General features: G+C 30.8%; 1 protein-coding gene across 3 annotated transcripts; it reads left to right on the top strand.

The window, feature by feature from the left end:
* The first annotated feature begins 186 nt into the window (after positions 1-186).
* LOC143068349 (uncharacterized) lies at positions 187-15,514 on the top strand. Of its 3 annotated transcripts, none has more exons than XM_076242333.1 (6): positions 187-227; positions 3,434-3,549; positions 4,352-4,547; positions 6,231-6,364; positions 7,171-7,274; positions 8,783-15,514. In XM_076242333.1, exons 2-6 carry the CDS (start codon positions 3,541-3,543, stop codon positions 8,976-8,978), a joined length of 639 nt encoding a protein of 212 aa, XP_076098448.1. In that variant the 5' UTR covers positions 187-227; positions 3,434-3,540; the 3' UTR covers positions 8,979-15,514. The 3 variants fall into 3 exon arrangements, with proteins under 3 accessions (XP_076098448.1, XP_076098449.1, XP_076098447.1); XM_076242334.1 differs by having other exon boundaries at positions 188-260; positions 7,186-7,274; XM_076242332.1 differs by having other exon boundaries at positions 188-260.
* Positions 15,515-17,974: the final 2,460 nt, after the last annotated feature.

The raw sequence follows: 17,974 nt of genomic DNA, 5'->3' as shown, positions 1-17,974 counted from the left end.
TACTTTAGCTCAACTTGAAGATATTTGGCAACTAAAGAAATAAATTTCGGTTTAATATCGCCACCCCTGAAATTCAGATATATTTTCACCTTGATATTTAAGATAGAAATTCTGAATAAGTTTTGAATGGAATCATTTCCGGAATTGAAACGTGTTTTCCCCGTTCTAAAGCGATTTTTAGTTTAAAGGCTTCCGGTTGAAATTTTGACCAAGCCAAAACGGCAAAAGTAAGAAGAACGTATACATTTAATAACAGACAGGTAACCAATTTGCACGGGATGTCAATTTAAAGACGGTTGAAATTTGTGACATATAAAATTTAAATGAAAAATAACATACCCTTTAAACTGTTTCTTGTCAAATCCTACCATTAGGCATGTTACTGACTTTACTTTAGCCAGAGACATTTAGCCTTGCCCTTAGCCTAGGCTTAAACTTTTGCAGCTGACCATTTTATGAGGTTAGTAATGCCCTTTAACCTCAGCATCAAATGGTCACTTGAGGCTACTTTCAGCGTCAAATTGATTTAAATTTTACCTAGTCCAATACACCTTATCGCTATTTGTCCGCCATTGCTGGAAATCACACAGGTTCCCGTAAAATTTTGATGTCATAAAACAAAATGTCTGACGCCACAATGGAAAAGTGATTGTTGTTGACGTCAAAAGTTCAAGCGGACGGGTCAGCCGGGAATAGCGATAAGGTGTATAGTCCAAATAATTATGACGTCTTGAAAGGCTATTATATTTTTTTTCTTTGATGCCTTACTTCGACGTCATAAAGCCAAACTGACATTTTCAGTTGGACTTTGAGAGGGAATTTACTGCTTTATTAAAACGTTTAGCTGATTTATCCTTAAGATGCTTCATATTAGGCCAAATAAAAATATATGTGTGGTTCCAGTAACCCTACCGTCCCTACTTTTTTGGCTTAAAAATAGCCTACCCTAAAGATTTTATTGTCATTTTTCATTAAGCACTGTTAAAGTCAGAATGTTCCTCCCAATGTAAAAAAAAAAACATAAAATAAAAAAAAATCCCTACCTACCTACCCTAACTTTTTTTCAGATGTAACTGGAACCACACATACTTTTTTATTTGGCCTTTATAGGAGTATAAAATGTATTTTTGAACCAAACTCGGTACATTTTGACAGACCTGAATTTCCGGATAATGTAAAACAAAGGTTCCAGAAATTAGGGTCTGTAAAATTTTACTGAGTTTGGTGTAAAAATTATTTTATAATCTCCTAAAAAGAAATCAGATAAACGTTTTAAAACATGCAGTCGACATTTTCCCGACTCGGATGGAATTGTTACTTATATTATTATTTCTGTAGGGATTAATTGGAAATAGTTTGATCAAACAAACACATTAAAGGTAAGAATTTTTATATATGCAATTTTTATAAGCCTTCAATGAAAATTTGATGGCTAAATTGGGTCTCAAAGTTGAGAGCAAATTATGCTCTCAAAGTCCAACCGCAAATGGTGGCTTCAGCATTATGACGTCAATATTTTGGGAAATCATTTGATTATTTTATCGTCATGCACTAAAAATTACCATTATTATCAATTAGCAAGAATTGTTATTGTTATTCTCCTTTTTACAGCATTACAGATTAGGGAATAACCACAAATTGATGGATTGTACCAATTATCATATACATGTGCTATTTCTCATAATATGAGAAGTCATTTTCTGCACATCACCATCAACCATGATTGGAAAAGGTCTTCATACAATGACAACCTTAAAGCTTGTTAAAAAAAATTGAACATGTAGAAGGCATACTTATGTTTTTGTAGTAATGATTAACAGTGTTGTTGTTGAACAGTTTCATCAATAAGTGTACATTTTTTACATGTACATGTATCATGTTTCCTTATTGAAGGCTTAAGGAACATATATTGACTGGACTTGACACTACCTAATTGTAGTCTATTTTATTGTCGGGGTCATAGCTAATAAAGATATGATACGGAATTGGACATGTTTTCAAAACGTCCTCGCAAATAAGTGTTGGTTAGTGTATAGAAAGGTATGAAAATAAGAGCAAGTTTTGTAGTGATGCCAGTGTATCAAACTTGTATTCTTTCACTACAAATTTGTTAAAATCGCATTTATTTCATCACAGAATGATACAGAATGCAAATAGGGTAATAAAAAAATGGAACAGATTGCATTCCCTTATTAACAAAACATTATAAAACACTTCAAATGAAATATATTAAACTTATTAAAAAAAGGGTCTTTTTATATGAAAAAATATATCTACTTTTTGATAAAACTTGTATTTATTTATGATTAGAATTATTTGGTTAATTTTTTTAGCAGTTCAGAGTTTTTCAGTCAGAGGCTACCAATTTCCATAAATCTGACGTAGTTCTGGGAAGTCCTAAATTTTATCAATTTTATACTATAAAGTCAAACAGATTCATTTTCCCATCAGATATATACATGTACATACAGTTTCCATAAATTCTATTTTTAAATTCTAAAATCTTAATTTAAACATCACCAAATATTTAATACTGAATATGATGAAGCTGACAGTAACTGCGAAATCTCTTATATTAGTACATTCTGTATATTGTGTCAGATCAGGCAAACATATATATGTCATATATTTTTCTGGTAGGCTGCTTAATGATGTAGGTACAAAATATAGGCAACATCAATCAATTTCAATTTTATTTTTTCTCTTAAACTGTTATGTGCACAGTCATCTGTACAATTATCACACTTAACATTGATTATTTTTATGCCCCACCTACGATAGTAGAGGGGCATTATGTTTTCTGGTCTGTGCGTCCGTTCGTTCGTTCGTCCGTCCGTCTGTTCGTTCGTTCGTTCGTCTGTTCGTTCGTCCGTCTGTCCCGCTTCAGGTTAAAGTTTTTGGTCAAGGTAGTTTTTGATGAAGTTGAAGTCCAATCAACTTGAAACTTAGTACACATGTTCCTTATGATATGATCTTTCTAATTTTAAAGCCAAATTAAACTTTTGACCCCAATTTCACGGTCCACTGAACATAGAAAATGAAAGTGCATGTTTCAGGTTAAAGTTTTTGGTCAAGGTACAATATGTAGTTTTTGATGAAGTTGAAGTCCAATCAACTTGAAACTTAGTACACATGTTCCTTATGATATGATCTTTCTAATTTTAAAGCCAAATTAAACTTTTGACCCCAATTTCACGGTCCACTGAACATAGAAAATGAAAGTGCATGTTTCAGGTTAAAGTTTTTGGCCAAGTTAGTTTTTGATGAAGTTGAAGTCCAATCAACTTGAAACTTAGTACAAATGTTCCCTTTGATATTATCTTTCTAATTTAAAGCCTAATTATATTTTTTATCCAATTTCACGGTCCATTGAACATGGAAAATGATAGTGGGAGTGGGGCATCCGTGTACTTTGGACACATTCTTGTTTCAGGTCTTTTGATTCATGCCTTAAAACAGTTTATCATGGTAGAGATGGAATTGTTAAACTGGAAACTGTGTTATATATAGCTGAACTAATTTTAATTTGAAAATGATTGCATGAGTAATGTAAGTATAATATATTGAATTGTCTCCCATTTTTAATACATCGTACCATTACTAAAAATAGTTCACACTGAACAGTTTTAACTTACAATGAATTTATCCAATTTACAGTCAAGTTTATGTTGTTCAATTAGATTTTTATAATAAAACCCTAATGATAGGGTCAGCTGAAAACTAATACATGTCAGTGTACAAAGATTCTGGACAGTAACAGTTTAAGATAGAAGAAGAAGAAGAAAAAGATGCTTTATTTCCATAAAATGGACTCACAAGGAGCATAATATAATATCATTATGATATTATTCTTTTACAAATATAATAAACAATACAGTCATGACAGTATACATAGTTACAAACACAAATAAGAAACAACAGTTTTCATATATAAGTATATATATAGGAGGTATATATAAAACCTTCGTCTCAGGCACACCTCAGGCACACCTCTAGAAAACAAAAAAGAATACTGTGAGTAGGCTAAATATATCTAGCTGAACTGATACAAGGAAAAACGTGCTTACATGTATTTAAATTGTTAATGAAAAATCTAATTTCAAAACAATTAACCTGCATCATTGCAACAGTTAAATTTTACATCTGTGTCAGATCTTCTTTTTTGTACATGTAGTGAATCGAATTTGTACTGAAAATTTAGAATGTGAATAAAGGTGCATTTAATAATGAATGTCAAGACAAAATGAACAAGAAAATTCCTCAAAAAAGGATCTTTTGCTGCTTGTTCTAATACTTGTCAATTACGGTAAAGTTTTGATGTGACTGTATATATATTTTTTTTTCATTTTAGGACTTGATGCAGACAAATAGTGTAATTATTATGTTTCACACACATTCTGGTGTGGCTAGGGCTCATAACACCAGGTCTGGACTACACACATTTTTTGGTCTTGTACAACATAGAAAACAGACATTACGTCGAGCCATCATTCTCTGTATTGTGGCTGTTGTATTTATTTTGGTTGGCAGTATACTAACCTGGCTTGGTAAGTATGTCTCCATGTAGTTACAAGAAACATTGGGTCTCTCCTTGAGTGTGGGAGTTTGTGGGTTTGAACCCTAGCAGAGTCAAACCAAAGACTAAAATTGGTATTTGTTGCTTTTCTGCAAAGCACACGGCATTAAGGAGTAAGAGCCAAGGCTAGTCATCTCAGATTCAGAATAATGTATCTGGTTAAGGTGACATGTCTTCGTGCAGACTCTTATCTGATGAAGTAGCAGCTTAGAAATTCTGGCTCAGTGCGTCGGCCTTGTACAGAGCGGGTTAATTGTTGTATAGTGTGGAGTGGTTGTAGCAGTGAGGGTTTAAAAAGGATATTAAAATTACAAAAGAGGGCGGCTAGATTAATACTAGAAACAGACCCATTTGCTCCTTCTGCACCTTTATTCAAACAATTAAACTGGATGACAGTTGAACAGAGAATAAAATATCATAAGTTAGTGATGACATTTAAGTGCATTAAAAATGATGCCCCATCATATCTTACTAACAAGTTTCATTATGTTTCAGACAGAAATCCATACCCCTTGAGAAATGCTGTTCAAGGAAACCTCATACTCCCTAAACCAAAAACAGAATTGTTCAAAAAATCTTTTATGTATTCTGGACCATTCTTTTCAGACAGAAATCCATACCCCTTGAGAAATGCTGTTCAAGGAAACCTCATACTCCCTAAACCAAAAACAGAATTGTTCAAAAAATCTTTTATGTATTCTGGACCATTCTTGTAGAATAATTTACCAATACCGTTAAAAAATATTACAAATGTTAATTCTTTCAAATACAAAATAACAGGGCATTTATTGAAATCAACCTAGCTGTATCAATAATATTGAAAACTGTCATCATGTTTATTTTTTCATCACATTTTTTCAAGTTGTATTGAACATTATTATCATACTTGACTTTTTATACTACTGTATGCAATGTATATGTTTGCATTTTGTTTGATTTCTCATGATGAGGGCCTCAGGGAAGATTAGTTATGTAGCTAACTGTGTAACCCTCTTAAAATAAAGTATTGTTGTTGTTGTTGATGTTGTTATTGTTAATATTCATATTACATTAACACATCCTCAGTATGCATGTTAATAAGCAGCCATTCATCATTATCATCTATTTGGGTCATTAGATTTTGTTTTAGAATTTTTTCATTTCTCAATGATTGATGTTGACCCCAATATCTCATTTTATTCATGCTTATTTCTTTTTCATATAAATATGAGGGTTTGTATGGTGGATGACCATTAAACAGCAACACAACAACACACCATTATCTAAAAAAATATAAGATTTCAGTACTAAACATAAATGCTAATTTACAGTTACAAAATTTATATGTAATTAAATAAACAACAAAATGGACAGAATTGTTTAAAATTTCTTGATACTGAATGCTCAGGAATTTGAAATTCTCATGCAAAAGGACATCTTATCTTAATCCTCATGTTTGAAATTATCTGATTCCAGTATGTATAAAAAAAAATATTACATAATGTAGTATCATATGTGTTTAACTGTATTTTACTTTTTAAACATTACTTTTAAGTTGCAAAGAGTGGAAAAAATTCATTTGTGGTTTTCAAATGCATTTGTAAAGAAGTTTTCCAGTACTTAATTGTGCCATGATACAGAATTAAGCAGTGTCTGATTTTTTTTTAATTTTTAGCCTTCAGGGATATATTTGGCAATAGAGTAACAGGACCAGTTTTTCTTGGTTTAGCCTTTATATTAATACTCCTTGCTATCCAAAGATTTGTACAAGCAAAGAAACATATAGCCCAAAGTAGAAATGAACAACAGGTGAGAAATACAACAAATATAGATTTTTACAGTATTTCAAATGAGCTACTAACTGCACATTTCTCATGTTTATGAAATGGTGCTTCAATAAATGATTTGATATTTGAAAAAAAAAGTTTACAAGTGTGATTTTATTTGTACAATGAACTAATTTGAAGATGTGAAAAATAATTTTTCATTAAATAGACAATCACAATGACTGGAAAAGGCAGGGTTCATGGACTGTATGTATTTGATGGCCCTAGGAACTGTAACATACAAATCTTTTGTTATTTGACAATAAAACCATTTTAAATTTCCTTTCCCAGTCACTGGCATCTCTATTATTTTTCACCAGAAAGCAATTTGAATAGCAGTCTTTGTGTTTAATTACATTAAACCCATAATTTGTTAATTTATTATGTATGGCCTAGTTCTTGAAATAAATTACATATATTTGTATCAATCAGCTTTGTTTAAAAAAAATTAACAATAAAGAGGTTGCCAACATTTTTTTTTATAAAGGTTAAAATACCAGATTAGAAATAATTTTTAACCTTGCTTGCATGCCACTCAATATGAGTACTGAGTAACATGACTGTTGTTTATGTTAGATTGTGTACTTTTGTAAGCTGTATGTCTCTATACCATTGTACTTTTGTTTAAGAGAAATAAGTTATATATAGATTGTGTATAATTACAAGCTATATATTTAATGTTGATTATTACAGAATTTTAATTTTTAGACAGTAGGGGTTGTTTTAGACTGTTGTCATGACCAGATTGTGTATAATTACAGGCTATATATTTAATGTTAATCATTACAGAATTTTAATTCTCAGACAGTAGGGGTTGTTTTAGAAGAAGACAATGGAGAAGGTGGTGCTATTACAGTTATAATGGATAGTTTACAATTTAGAAATGCTTGGAGGTAAGAACAGAAAAATAATAAACTGCATGCTTATAACAAAGGGAGATAATTTAAAGCATAAATAGGTTATAGGAGCACAATTATTTGTGTACATTTTACTGGTAAGTTTTTTACCCCAAGATGGTATTTTGAATAGAAAAGCTAATGGTAATAAATTGATATGATGCTGTTAAATATCATTTATCCTCACATATAATCAGTTTCGAAAAATTCTTGATTTCAAAATTGAACAATTTTAATGTTTCAAATTCACTTCAAACAAAGTATTGGGTGTATATAGGAAATACCCTGTGTGTTCAACTGTCCGTCTGTGTGCCTTGTAAGCTCAGCTCCTCCTTAATGGCTAAATGAATATTGATGAAACTCCACACTGATGTAGAACAATACACGAAAATGTGCATACAGGAATATACCCTATTCCTACATGTTAAGGGGAGATAATCCAAATTTATTTACTTCAATATTGCAATATGTGATAACAGTCTCAAGTAAGCACAACTCCTCTTATTCAGATATATGATTACTGATAAAACATTTTATAGTTCAAGAACACTTTAGGAAGAACTTAAAGGAACATAATCACTGACCCACATTTTAAGGGGAGATAATCTAATTGACCTACTTCAATAAATGCAATATTTGATAATGGTCTCTTTAAGTAATCTGCTGTATTTTTGTCAAGCCTGCAACTTTTGTTACAGAAAGTTCGACATAGGGATAGTGATCTGGCGGCGGCGGTGCCGGCAGCTATGGCGGCGGCTACAGCGGCGGCAGCGTTAGCTCACTTCTTAAAAGCTTTATATTTTAGAAGGTGGAAGACCTGGATGCTTCATAATTTGTATATAGAGGCTCTATGTTACGAAGTTTCTGTCAGTTACATGTCCAATGTCCTTGACCTCATTTTCATGGTTCAGTGACCACTTGAAAAAAAAGTAAAATTTTTTGTAATGTTGAATTCTCTCTTATTATAAGTAATAGGATAACTATATTTGATATGTGCGTATCTTGCAAGGTCCTCATGTCTGTCAGACAGTTTTCACTTGACCTCGACCTCATTTCATGGATCAGTGAACAAGGTTAAGTTTTGGTGGTCAAGTCCATATCTCAGATACAGTCTCGCAGGTTTTATTTGACCGTGACCTCATTTCACGGTTCATTGCACAGTGTTAAGTTTTTGTGTTTTGATCTATTTTTCTTAAACTATAAGTAATGGGTCAACTATATATGTTGTATAGAAGCATTGTTAGCTGTACATGTCTGCCTGACATGGTTCATCTGACCTTGACCTCATTTTCAAGGTTCATTGGTCTTTGTTTAGTTGTCTTGGTTAATGTTAAGTTTATGCGACAGTTGTAATAATGCTTAGCTTTATACTTAGGACTATCAACATAATATCAATGATTAGTATAGAAGGCGAGACATTTCAGCTTGTGCACTCTTGTTCCACAAGTCAAGTATATATGCAGCATGATGTAACTAGAGTTTGACTTTCTGTATATTAACAACAGGGACCCAGACCAAGAAGAAAGTGTGCCTCCACCATCTTATACAGAAGCTACAGATACCAGTTGTATAGAGCCCCCTGTAGTTGTACCAGTTGTAAGTCCTGATGAAAACGAGGCTCCACCAAGTTATGAAGAGGCAATAGAAGATTCACAACATTCCATCAGTGATGTAGAAATGTCAGAAAGGCAACCAGGATGATGATTCTTATATAAAAATAAGCCTGAGTGATTGGAAAAGTCAAGTACAATATGTTATATGATTTGTTGTAATTCATCATTTTTCGGTGTTTATTGTAAAGGAATATCAGTTCATCATCAATAATTTGACATTAGAAATTAAAAATAGGACTAGAGGTTATGATAATTTAAAAAGTCACCTGTAGGGGAAAAAAAATCATACTCTGTTATTCAAGGTAATTTTGTTTATTCCTTAATCTGGATAAGATTTGTAACAAATGGTGAAACATAAAAACTTAGGAAATGTTGAGTTGACCATAGTTTTCCAGCATAAAGCTATTTGACTTTGTCAATCACTTACAGGATATATATTTTTTATGCACACCAATTTTTGTTATGTTGTTTATGTACATGAATTATGTGTCATCATGAGTTCTGTCAGCAACTCATTTACAAGTATTACAAGCAACATATCAAAAAGTAACTTATGTAACTTGTGTAAATTATAAATATGAATTAATTATCAAATTTATTTTAATGGTTGTCAAAAGAAATGTTTTAGATTTATATATTTTTTATGTGTACCATTGAAGTAGTATTCATTAAGACAGTGTGTAGTGTATTCTCTTAGTGATACAGTCTCATCAAAATCATATCTTTTACTTTGCTCTGTTATGTATTCCTATGATAAAACATCCCATAATTGAGCATGTTCAGATGATCTTGTATGCAAAATTTTTAATTAACCAATCAGTTTGATTACAGATTGGTTTTTATGTCCCACCTATGATAGTAGAGGGGCATTATGTTTTCTGGTCTGTGCGTCCATTCATACGGCTTCAGGTTAAATTTTTTGGTCAAGGTAGTTTTTGATAAAGTTGAAGTCCAATCAACTTGAAACTTAGTACACATGTTCCCCATGATATGATCTTTCTAATTTTAATGCCAAATTAAAGTTTTGACCCCAATGTCATGGTCCACTGAACATAGAAAATGATAGTGCATAGTTCAGATTAAAGTTTTTGGTTAAAGTTTTTGGTCAAGGTAGTTTTTGATGAAGTTGAAGTCTAATCAACTTGAAACTTAGTTCTCATGTTCCTTATGATATGATCTTTCTAATTTAAATGCCAAATTAAAGTGTGACCCCAATTTTACGGTCCACTGAACATGGAAAATGATAGTGCGAGTGGGGCATCCGTGTACCATGGACACATTCTTGTTTTACCTGCAAATATACTAAATCAAAATTTAACTTTTATATTGATTACTGTGGATTCATTATTAAATGGTATGGAAACAGAATTCCCTGACTATATTCTCAAATATTTCAGTTCATCCATCAATATTTTTGACAGTTAAGAAATATTGCAAATTATGCAGGGAATGTTTTTATTGGATTCTACAAGATCATTGAGCATGACCCATTGTGGGATGTTATCAGATCTTACATGTAGCAACAAACAAATATAACAGAGCAAATTGAAAAGATTGATTTTGATTAAATTGTCAGTACTTCACCGTACTGTGGAATATGCTACTTCTCCACTGAAAATGATTCTTTGAGTTATAGCGTTTTAAAATATGAAAAATATTCTGTCTATAGTTGAGACTACTGATCTGTTCTCTTTTAACTTTTAGTTGTTGTACATGTACAGTCAAACATTGTGGTGATTTTTCAGGATACAAAAATGTTTTTTTTTGTTTTTTTTTAGTTTGTAATACCAGCCAAAAAATGGTCACCATTACTATCACTATGTCAAAACTAGAGAAAAGCAAAGAAATTGTATGTCCTCGTTGACTTTTTAACCATAAGGATCACAGTAAAACAAACCACAGGTTCAAAGAAATTAATAAGTAAATGAAACACCATCCTTCTAAGCCAAAGGGTTAAAGCATTCTTCATAATAGTTAAACACATTGATTATCAATTATAAGCTGTTTATAAGTTTTTATTGTCTTGTAATTTTAAAGGTTGAATATTTTGTATTCACTTACAGTCAGATAATGTTAATATTTTACTGTTGGTTTTTCTAGAAAGAAGCCTTCAAAATGTAAAAAAAATAGGAGTACCCTACTGGCACCCAACGAAAGTTTAGAATTTTTCTTAGATCTTTCACTAAGTACAATTATTATATGTATAGAACAAAAATTTTCTGTGCCTTTCATGAATATATTAATTTTGTAATGAAAAACTCAAAGTTTGAGAAATTACAGTGGTATGTGCAATATTAAAAAGGTAAAGTAAATTTAATTATGTTAATCTGTCTATCTGTTCATGTGCCTTGTAAGGAAAACTCCACCTTAATGGCTTGACAGATATTGATGAAACCTTACACAGGATGTACATATGGGGCAATATGCGCAATTGTTTCTACATAGGCGGTAATGGTAACGTTTTCTTCTGTTGCTCAGCCCATATCACAAACTTGTATATGTATGATGGCTTGTTTCGAAGCTGAGACATTTTTACATATGTGGTTAAATTTTCGGGGTACGAAGTGTGATTCATTTTTCCGTAAATTAGCGAACCCCGAGTATCCTTTTGCGATGTGGCTCCTCATGGTAAAAAATCCCATTTTTGACACAATAAGTTCTTTAAAAATTTAATACTTTGAACACATTTAATGGCTCCATAGTTTTTACACATTTATTCTGTGTTCCCTTACTTTCTAAATTAACACAAATGGTTCAGCTCAGTCATTTGTTTATCATAGAAATGTGTCAAATATCACTACACAGAGATTTTTTGTTTACACGTGACTTTTGAGTTCCTCATTTCAAGGCGCATTAGGGATATTGTCCCATATAAATTGGATCCTGGTCTTGCATGTCTTTAGAGGAGAAAACAAATCAAACTTATCTCAATAAATAAACAGTTTAGGAGCTGGTGCATTCTTAGGTGTATTCACTAGCAGTTCTAGTTTTCAACATTATAAAGCATTGTTTGTGATAAATTGTTTATCAAGGATATTGATGATAATATTGGTTTGTGTATGCAGCATTGGATCATAGGTTGTAATGCAACAATGAATAAAAGTGAAAAGAGATATTTTGTACTAATCAAAGAGACTTTTGCAAAAGTCTTTCTGGAATATGATGATAATTAAAGTTGCATTTCAAGTTGACCATATTATCTTTTGATATGTTAATCATCTTCTTCAGTCAACATACACAGTCCCTCCATCTGTTATAGTGCAATTCTTTGTAGTTGTGCATAAAGATGAATAATTCTAGCCAGACAGCTTCAGGGGGAGATAATTAGGCTTTAATCTTTGAGAAATTAGAGCAAGAAATATCGTCAAGTCAGATCTTCCATAGGACCTCTTGTTTCATCAACTCATATAAAGCATAATATATTTAAAGAACAGATTTATCATTAATATTATATTTTGAAATAGATCATTGTTAATGGTAGATTATTTTGTTAGAATAGATTGTTAAGATTATTTTTTGGTGTAAAATTTGTCAGACTTTAAACTTTACTTTAATATACTGTATGTTATAGACCTTTTCTTAATTTTTTTAATGAAAAGGTATTTACCTTAAGAAAGTTCTAAAATACATCCCATGGCCATGTTAGCATGAAAATGTCTATTGAACTGCATGAAATATGTGGGGAGACCTATATTTAGGAGAATTTGAATATCACAAGCATTAAGTTTGTGCAAAGAAATGGTATTAGGTTTGAACAAATTAACCTATTATTTACATGAGTTTTTTCCCCGCATTGATAATCTGAATATAGTTGTTTTCTTTTTTAAGATATTGAGGTATCTTACTTTTTTAAGATATTGAGGTATCTCACTTTTTTAAGATATTGAGGTATCTCACTTTTTAAAGATATTGAGGTATCTCACTTTTTTAAGATATTGAGATATCTTACTTTTTTAAGATATTGAGGTATCTTACTTTTTTTTAAGATATTGAGGTATCTCACTTTTTTAAGATATTGAGGTATCTCACTTTTTTAAGATATTGAGGTATCTCACTTTTTAAAGATATTGAGGTATCACTTTTTTAAGATATTGAGGTATCTCACTTTTTTAAGATATTGAGGTATCTTACTTTTTTAAGATATTGAGGTATCTCACTTTTTTAAGATATTGAAGTATCTCACTTTTTTAAGATATTGAGGTATCTCACTTTTTTAAGATATTGAGGTATCTCACTTTTTTAAGATATTGAGGTATCTCATTAGTTGTTGTCTGACATATTTGTTTTTCTTTATTGTTTTGATATAGCTAAGAAGATGTGGTATGAGTGTCAATGAAACAACTCGTTATATTGAGCATATATTGGCAATCACACCACATCTTATTTCTTATATTGATATATATATTTTAGAGAAGTCTCTTTTCTTTTATATTAAATTAAAGGCTTTACATTTGTGTAAAACAAAAGTTTTGAATAAAATACAGTGAATATCATGGAAAGGAACACCATGAATAAAACACATTATCGCTCTTTTGTGCATTTTTCCTTTAATCCTTTTTTGTGATAATTTTTCATATCATGCTACTCGCTTGAGATGGAAAATTAACGCTAAAAACTAAGGAGGCAGGTAGCATTGCTAAGGAAATTGACATGTCGTCATAGATAAAATAGCAATAAACAGATTATCACTGGTCATCTTAGCTTGATTGCTTTTTTCACTTTGTCCGTCCCAGCTCATGCGAGAAAATCGATCTTGTTGAGATGATCAACGATAATTTATAAGTATACATTGTGGAAATCACAATATTATTTTTAAAAAGTTCAGGATTAAAAAAGAAAATTGATACACATTAAAGTATTGACTTTTCAACAGGTCAATTTCATGCAAACATGATTTGTTTAATGGGACAAATATATTACAAATTTGTCTAAAAACAAAAATCAGCAAATAACTTTATAAACTTGGAGGCCAATTGAATCTCATTAAAAAGTTTACATTTACTTTACATTTTTTATTTTTATTTTTTTTTTTCAAATAAGTGCAATAGAACTGATATTTATATTTTATCTTGTATTTACATATTTTGTTAGGTTTTTTTTTACATATTGTATGTTGTGCATTAAATTTTGAATATTGTTATATATATATATATATGTGTGTGTGTGTGTGTGTCAACAGGTATTGATCAAGAATATTTGAGCTCATGTTTCAAAATCATGTCATAATATTGAGACACCAAGATAATTTTTGTTGTAAGTAAGTGAAAGTAATGTTTGTATGATGCTGAACATGCTATTAAATCGAGCATGAATTTTTGTCTATATTTATGATATCTTATTTTTGAAATTTCATAGAATGAATCTTATATTTATAGGAGAATGAATCATTTTTACCATAGCTTCAAAGCATGACATCAAAGTGATGCATTAATATTCAGGTATTTTCGACTTGATTAGCCAACTGAATTGCTTTTGCACCTTAAATTTCCCTTAAACCTTTCTGTTCTTTCATGATTTTTTGAAGTCTTTGAAGTCTCTACAGGACTAATTAATATTAGTTAGTCATTATTATGTCTATATTTGTATATTTGTTAATCTTAAAGTTCTCTAGTCGATTTTGAATATTATCGTTTTATATTTATGAAGGCAATGTATTAAAAGTGAGATTTATACATGTCTTTGTAACAGTACAGTGTATTGTTTACAGGTTATAAACAGAAGTTTTTGCCATCAAATGTTTCTTTTATTGTCATAATATATGTAAGGGTAACAAAAATGGTATTTAAAGTATAAACAGTTGAATCTAATCCAAAGATTTAAATAAATAAAAGCCCATGAAAACGTTAAATCCTGACTGCATTGTGCATCAAAATTTCATTCTTATCTGTTTGTCAAATTCACTTAAATGACTACCTACAAAATTTGCATTGATGAAAAGTGACAGTAAAATCTCATCTTGAAACAATATAAAGGACAGGGTGTAAAAGAAATATGACTTTATGATTTTTGTAATATTTACATGCATTCTATACATTTACATCTTAATGATACTCAATGGCTTTTACTCTGCATATCAAGAAATGCATGCATTTAAAATTGCTTGTAAAATTTGAATGAATTATGTTAGGGTTCATACCTACATGCATTCATTACCTTTAACCTTATGAAGCAAAACATTCTGTCTTCCATGGTAAAGTTTCTTTCATCTTTCCAAATACTTGTTCATGCACATATCTAAAGGGTTCTTTGCTTTTTTGTGAAACTATAGTTTCATAAAATCTGGTTCCTTAAAAAATCTAGATAAGTAAAATTATATGAAATTGGTCTCATGTATGAAGAATATATGTATGATTTATTTTTATATAGGACCCTTTTTTATTACTAGATCATTAGGAGCTATGAAATGACTAAAACACATGTGAACAGTCAAGGACTCAAACAAAATCTCTTATTGGTGTTTCTTTTTTTTTGTGCATTGTTGCTAAAATACTATTTAAACTTTTTTTTTAAAACATCTGATGTATTCAGATATTACAAGTCATAAATAATATTATATTTTTTTGTTTTTGTTTTTGTTTATTTTTTTTATTGTTGCAGTCACAGAATAAAAGAATTTGTAGAATATATTGTTATATTTATATGTGTTTATTTACTCCACAATTGTTTGTATGGAATTTATACGGTACTTTCGGCAGATAACTAATGTGCATACTCCTTGCATGCTGATTGTTCTGGTTTTCCCCATTTCCATTCTCATTTTTATACTACTTGCATGCTGTATATCACTAAATGTGAATTAGGAGATTATCATGTGTACATTAATGACACAGCAACCAAAAAACTTTTTCAAAAAGCACAGAAAAGGCATCCAAGAAGAAAAAGTGTTTTAGTCTCAGCTTGACATTGCCAAAAAGCAAGACAAAGGTATGTTGTTTCTGGCGTCGTCAGTGTCATCAACTATGTATTTGTTTGTGATTATTGAGATTATTTGGCTCTGTCCCCTCATGCATGGTCTATTGACTTTGAAACTGTTGCTCACTTACATTTATTCGTTTGTGATTAGGTCAGTTCAAGGGGAACCATTAGTGATAGGCCCATGTTAATTGGTATGCAGTTATATAAGCAGTAGCACATCTCATTCCCCGGCAAAATATTTGGTGCCGCCTCCTCAGTCATGGTCTATTGACTTTGTAACTTTTGCTTAGTTAAAATGTACGTGTTTGTGATTAGATCAGTTTAAGATGAACTACTAATATTTAGTCAATGATATTTGGTATGAAAATTATTGGCAATTGCAAGTCTCATTTCCATGGATATTATATAGCCCCACCCCTCATCATGGTTCACTGACTTTGAAACTTTTGCATACTGGTAGTTTGCAAGTTAATATTTATGTTTAGATTTGTTAAAAGGGAAAGACACAATAAATAATTGGTATTTGGTATGCAGTTGTATTAGCATTGATCACATCTCATTTCTATGGAGATTGTTTAGCCATATATCTTCAGTCATGGTTCATTGACTTTGAAAATTGGCATAACTTACATGTTAAAGTATTGCTATTTTAATTTTAACATATGCATTATCAAAATTACAAAAAGGCGAGACATATCTCTGTGATAAAAGCTTATTCAAGCTAGGTCACTCCATTCATCAACAAAGATTTAATTTTTATACGACTGCAAAAATTTTAATTTTTTGGTCGTATATTGTTATCACGTTGGCGTCGTCGTCTGCGTCGTCGTCGTTGTCCGAATACTTTTAGTTTTCGCACTCTAACTTTAGTAAAAGTGAATAGAAATCAATGAAATTTTAACACAAGGTTTATGACCACAAAAGGAAGGTTGGGATTGATTTTGGGAATTTTGGTCCCAACATTTTAGGAATAAGGGGCCAAAAAGGGCCCAAATAAGCATTTTCTTGGTTTTCGCACTATAACTTTAGTTTAAGTGAATAGAAATCTATGAAATTTTGACACAAGGTTTATGACCATAAAAGGAAGGTTGGGTTTGATTTTGGGAGTTTTGGTCCTAACAGTTTAGGAATAAGGGGCCCAAAGGGTCCAAAATTGAACTTTGTGTGATTTCATCAAAAATTGAATAATTGGGGTTCTTTGATATGCCGAATCTAACTATGTATGTAGAATTGTAGATTCTTAATTTTTGGTCCCGTTTTCAAATTGGTCTACATTAAGGTCCAAAGGGTCCAAAATTAAACTTAGTTTGATTTTAACAAAAATTGAATCCTTGGGGTTCTTTGATATGCTGAATTTAAAAATGTACTTAGATTTTTAATTATTGGCCTAGTTTTCAAGTTGGTCCAAATGGGGGTCCAAAATTAAACTTTGTTTGATTTCATCAAAAATTGAATAAATGGGTTCTTTGATATGCCAAATCTAACTGTGTATGTAGATTCTTAATTTTTGGTCCAGTTTTCAAATTGGTCTACATTAAGGTCCAAAGGGTCCAAAATTAAACTAAGTTTGATTTTAACAAAAATTAAATTCTTTGGCTTATTTGATATGCTTTATCTAAATATGTACTTTGATTTTTGATTATGGGCCCAGTTTTCAAGTTGGTCCAAATCAGGATTCCATATCAAGTATTGTGCAATAGCAAGAAATTTTCAATTGCACAGTATTGCACAATAGCAAGAAATATCTAATTGCACAATATTGTGCAATAGCAATTAATTTTCAATTGGAGTTATCTTTCTTTGTATAGAATAGTAGTTGATAATATATGTTGGAAATTTGCCAGACATGACTATGATGTCATTTTCTATTTTTATTTGCCAATAACTTTATGTAAATAACTTCATTGGAAATTTGCCAATATAAAATGTTGCTGATGAAGCTTTTTTTCCTTATCTTATCTAAAATGTTTTTAGATAATGTATGTTGGACATTTGCCAGACATGACTATGATGTCATTTTCTATTTTTATTTGCCAATAACTTTATGTAAATAACTTCATTGGAAATTTGCCAATATAAAATGTTGCTGATGAAGTTTTTTTTTATTGTTTTATACAATAAACAATGTATATTCACTTTTACTACCAACCAATCTTTACCATTCAGTGA

The sequence above is a fragment of the Mytilus galloprovincialis genome, chromosome 3 (assembly GCF_965363235.1).
Source record: "Mytilus galloprovincialis chromosome 3, xbMytGall1.hap1.1, whole genome shotgun sequence".
NCBI lineage: Eukaryota > Metazoa > Mollusca > Bivalvia > Mytilida > Mytilidae > Mytilus > Mytilus galloprovincialis.
Note: the sequence above shows the minus strand (reverse complement) of the source record. Positions and strands in the feature narration are given on the sequence as shown.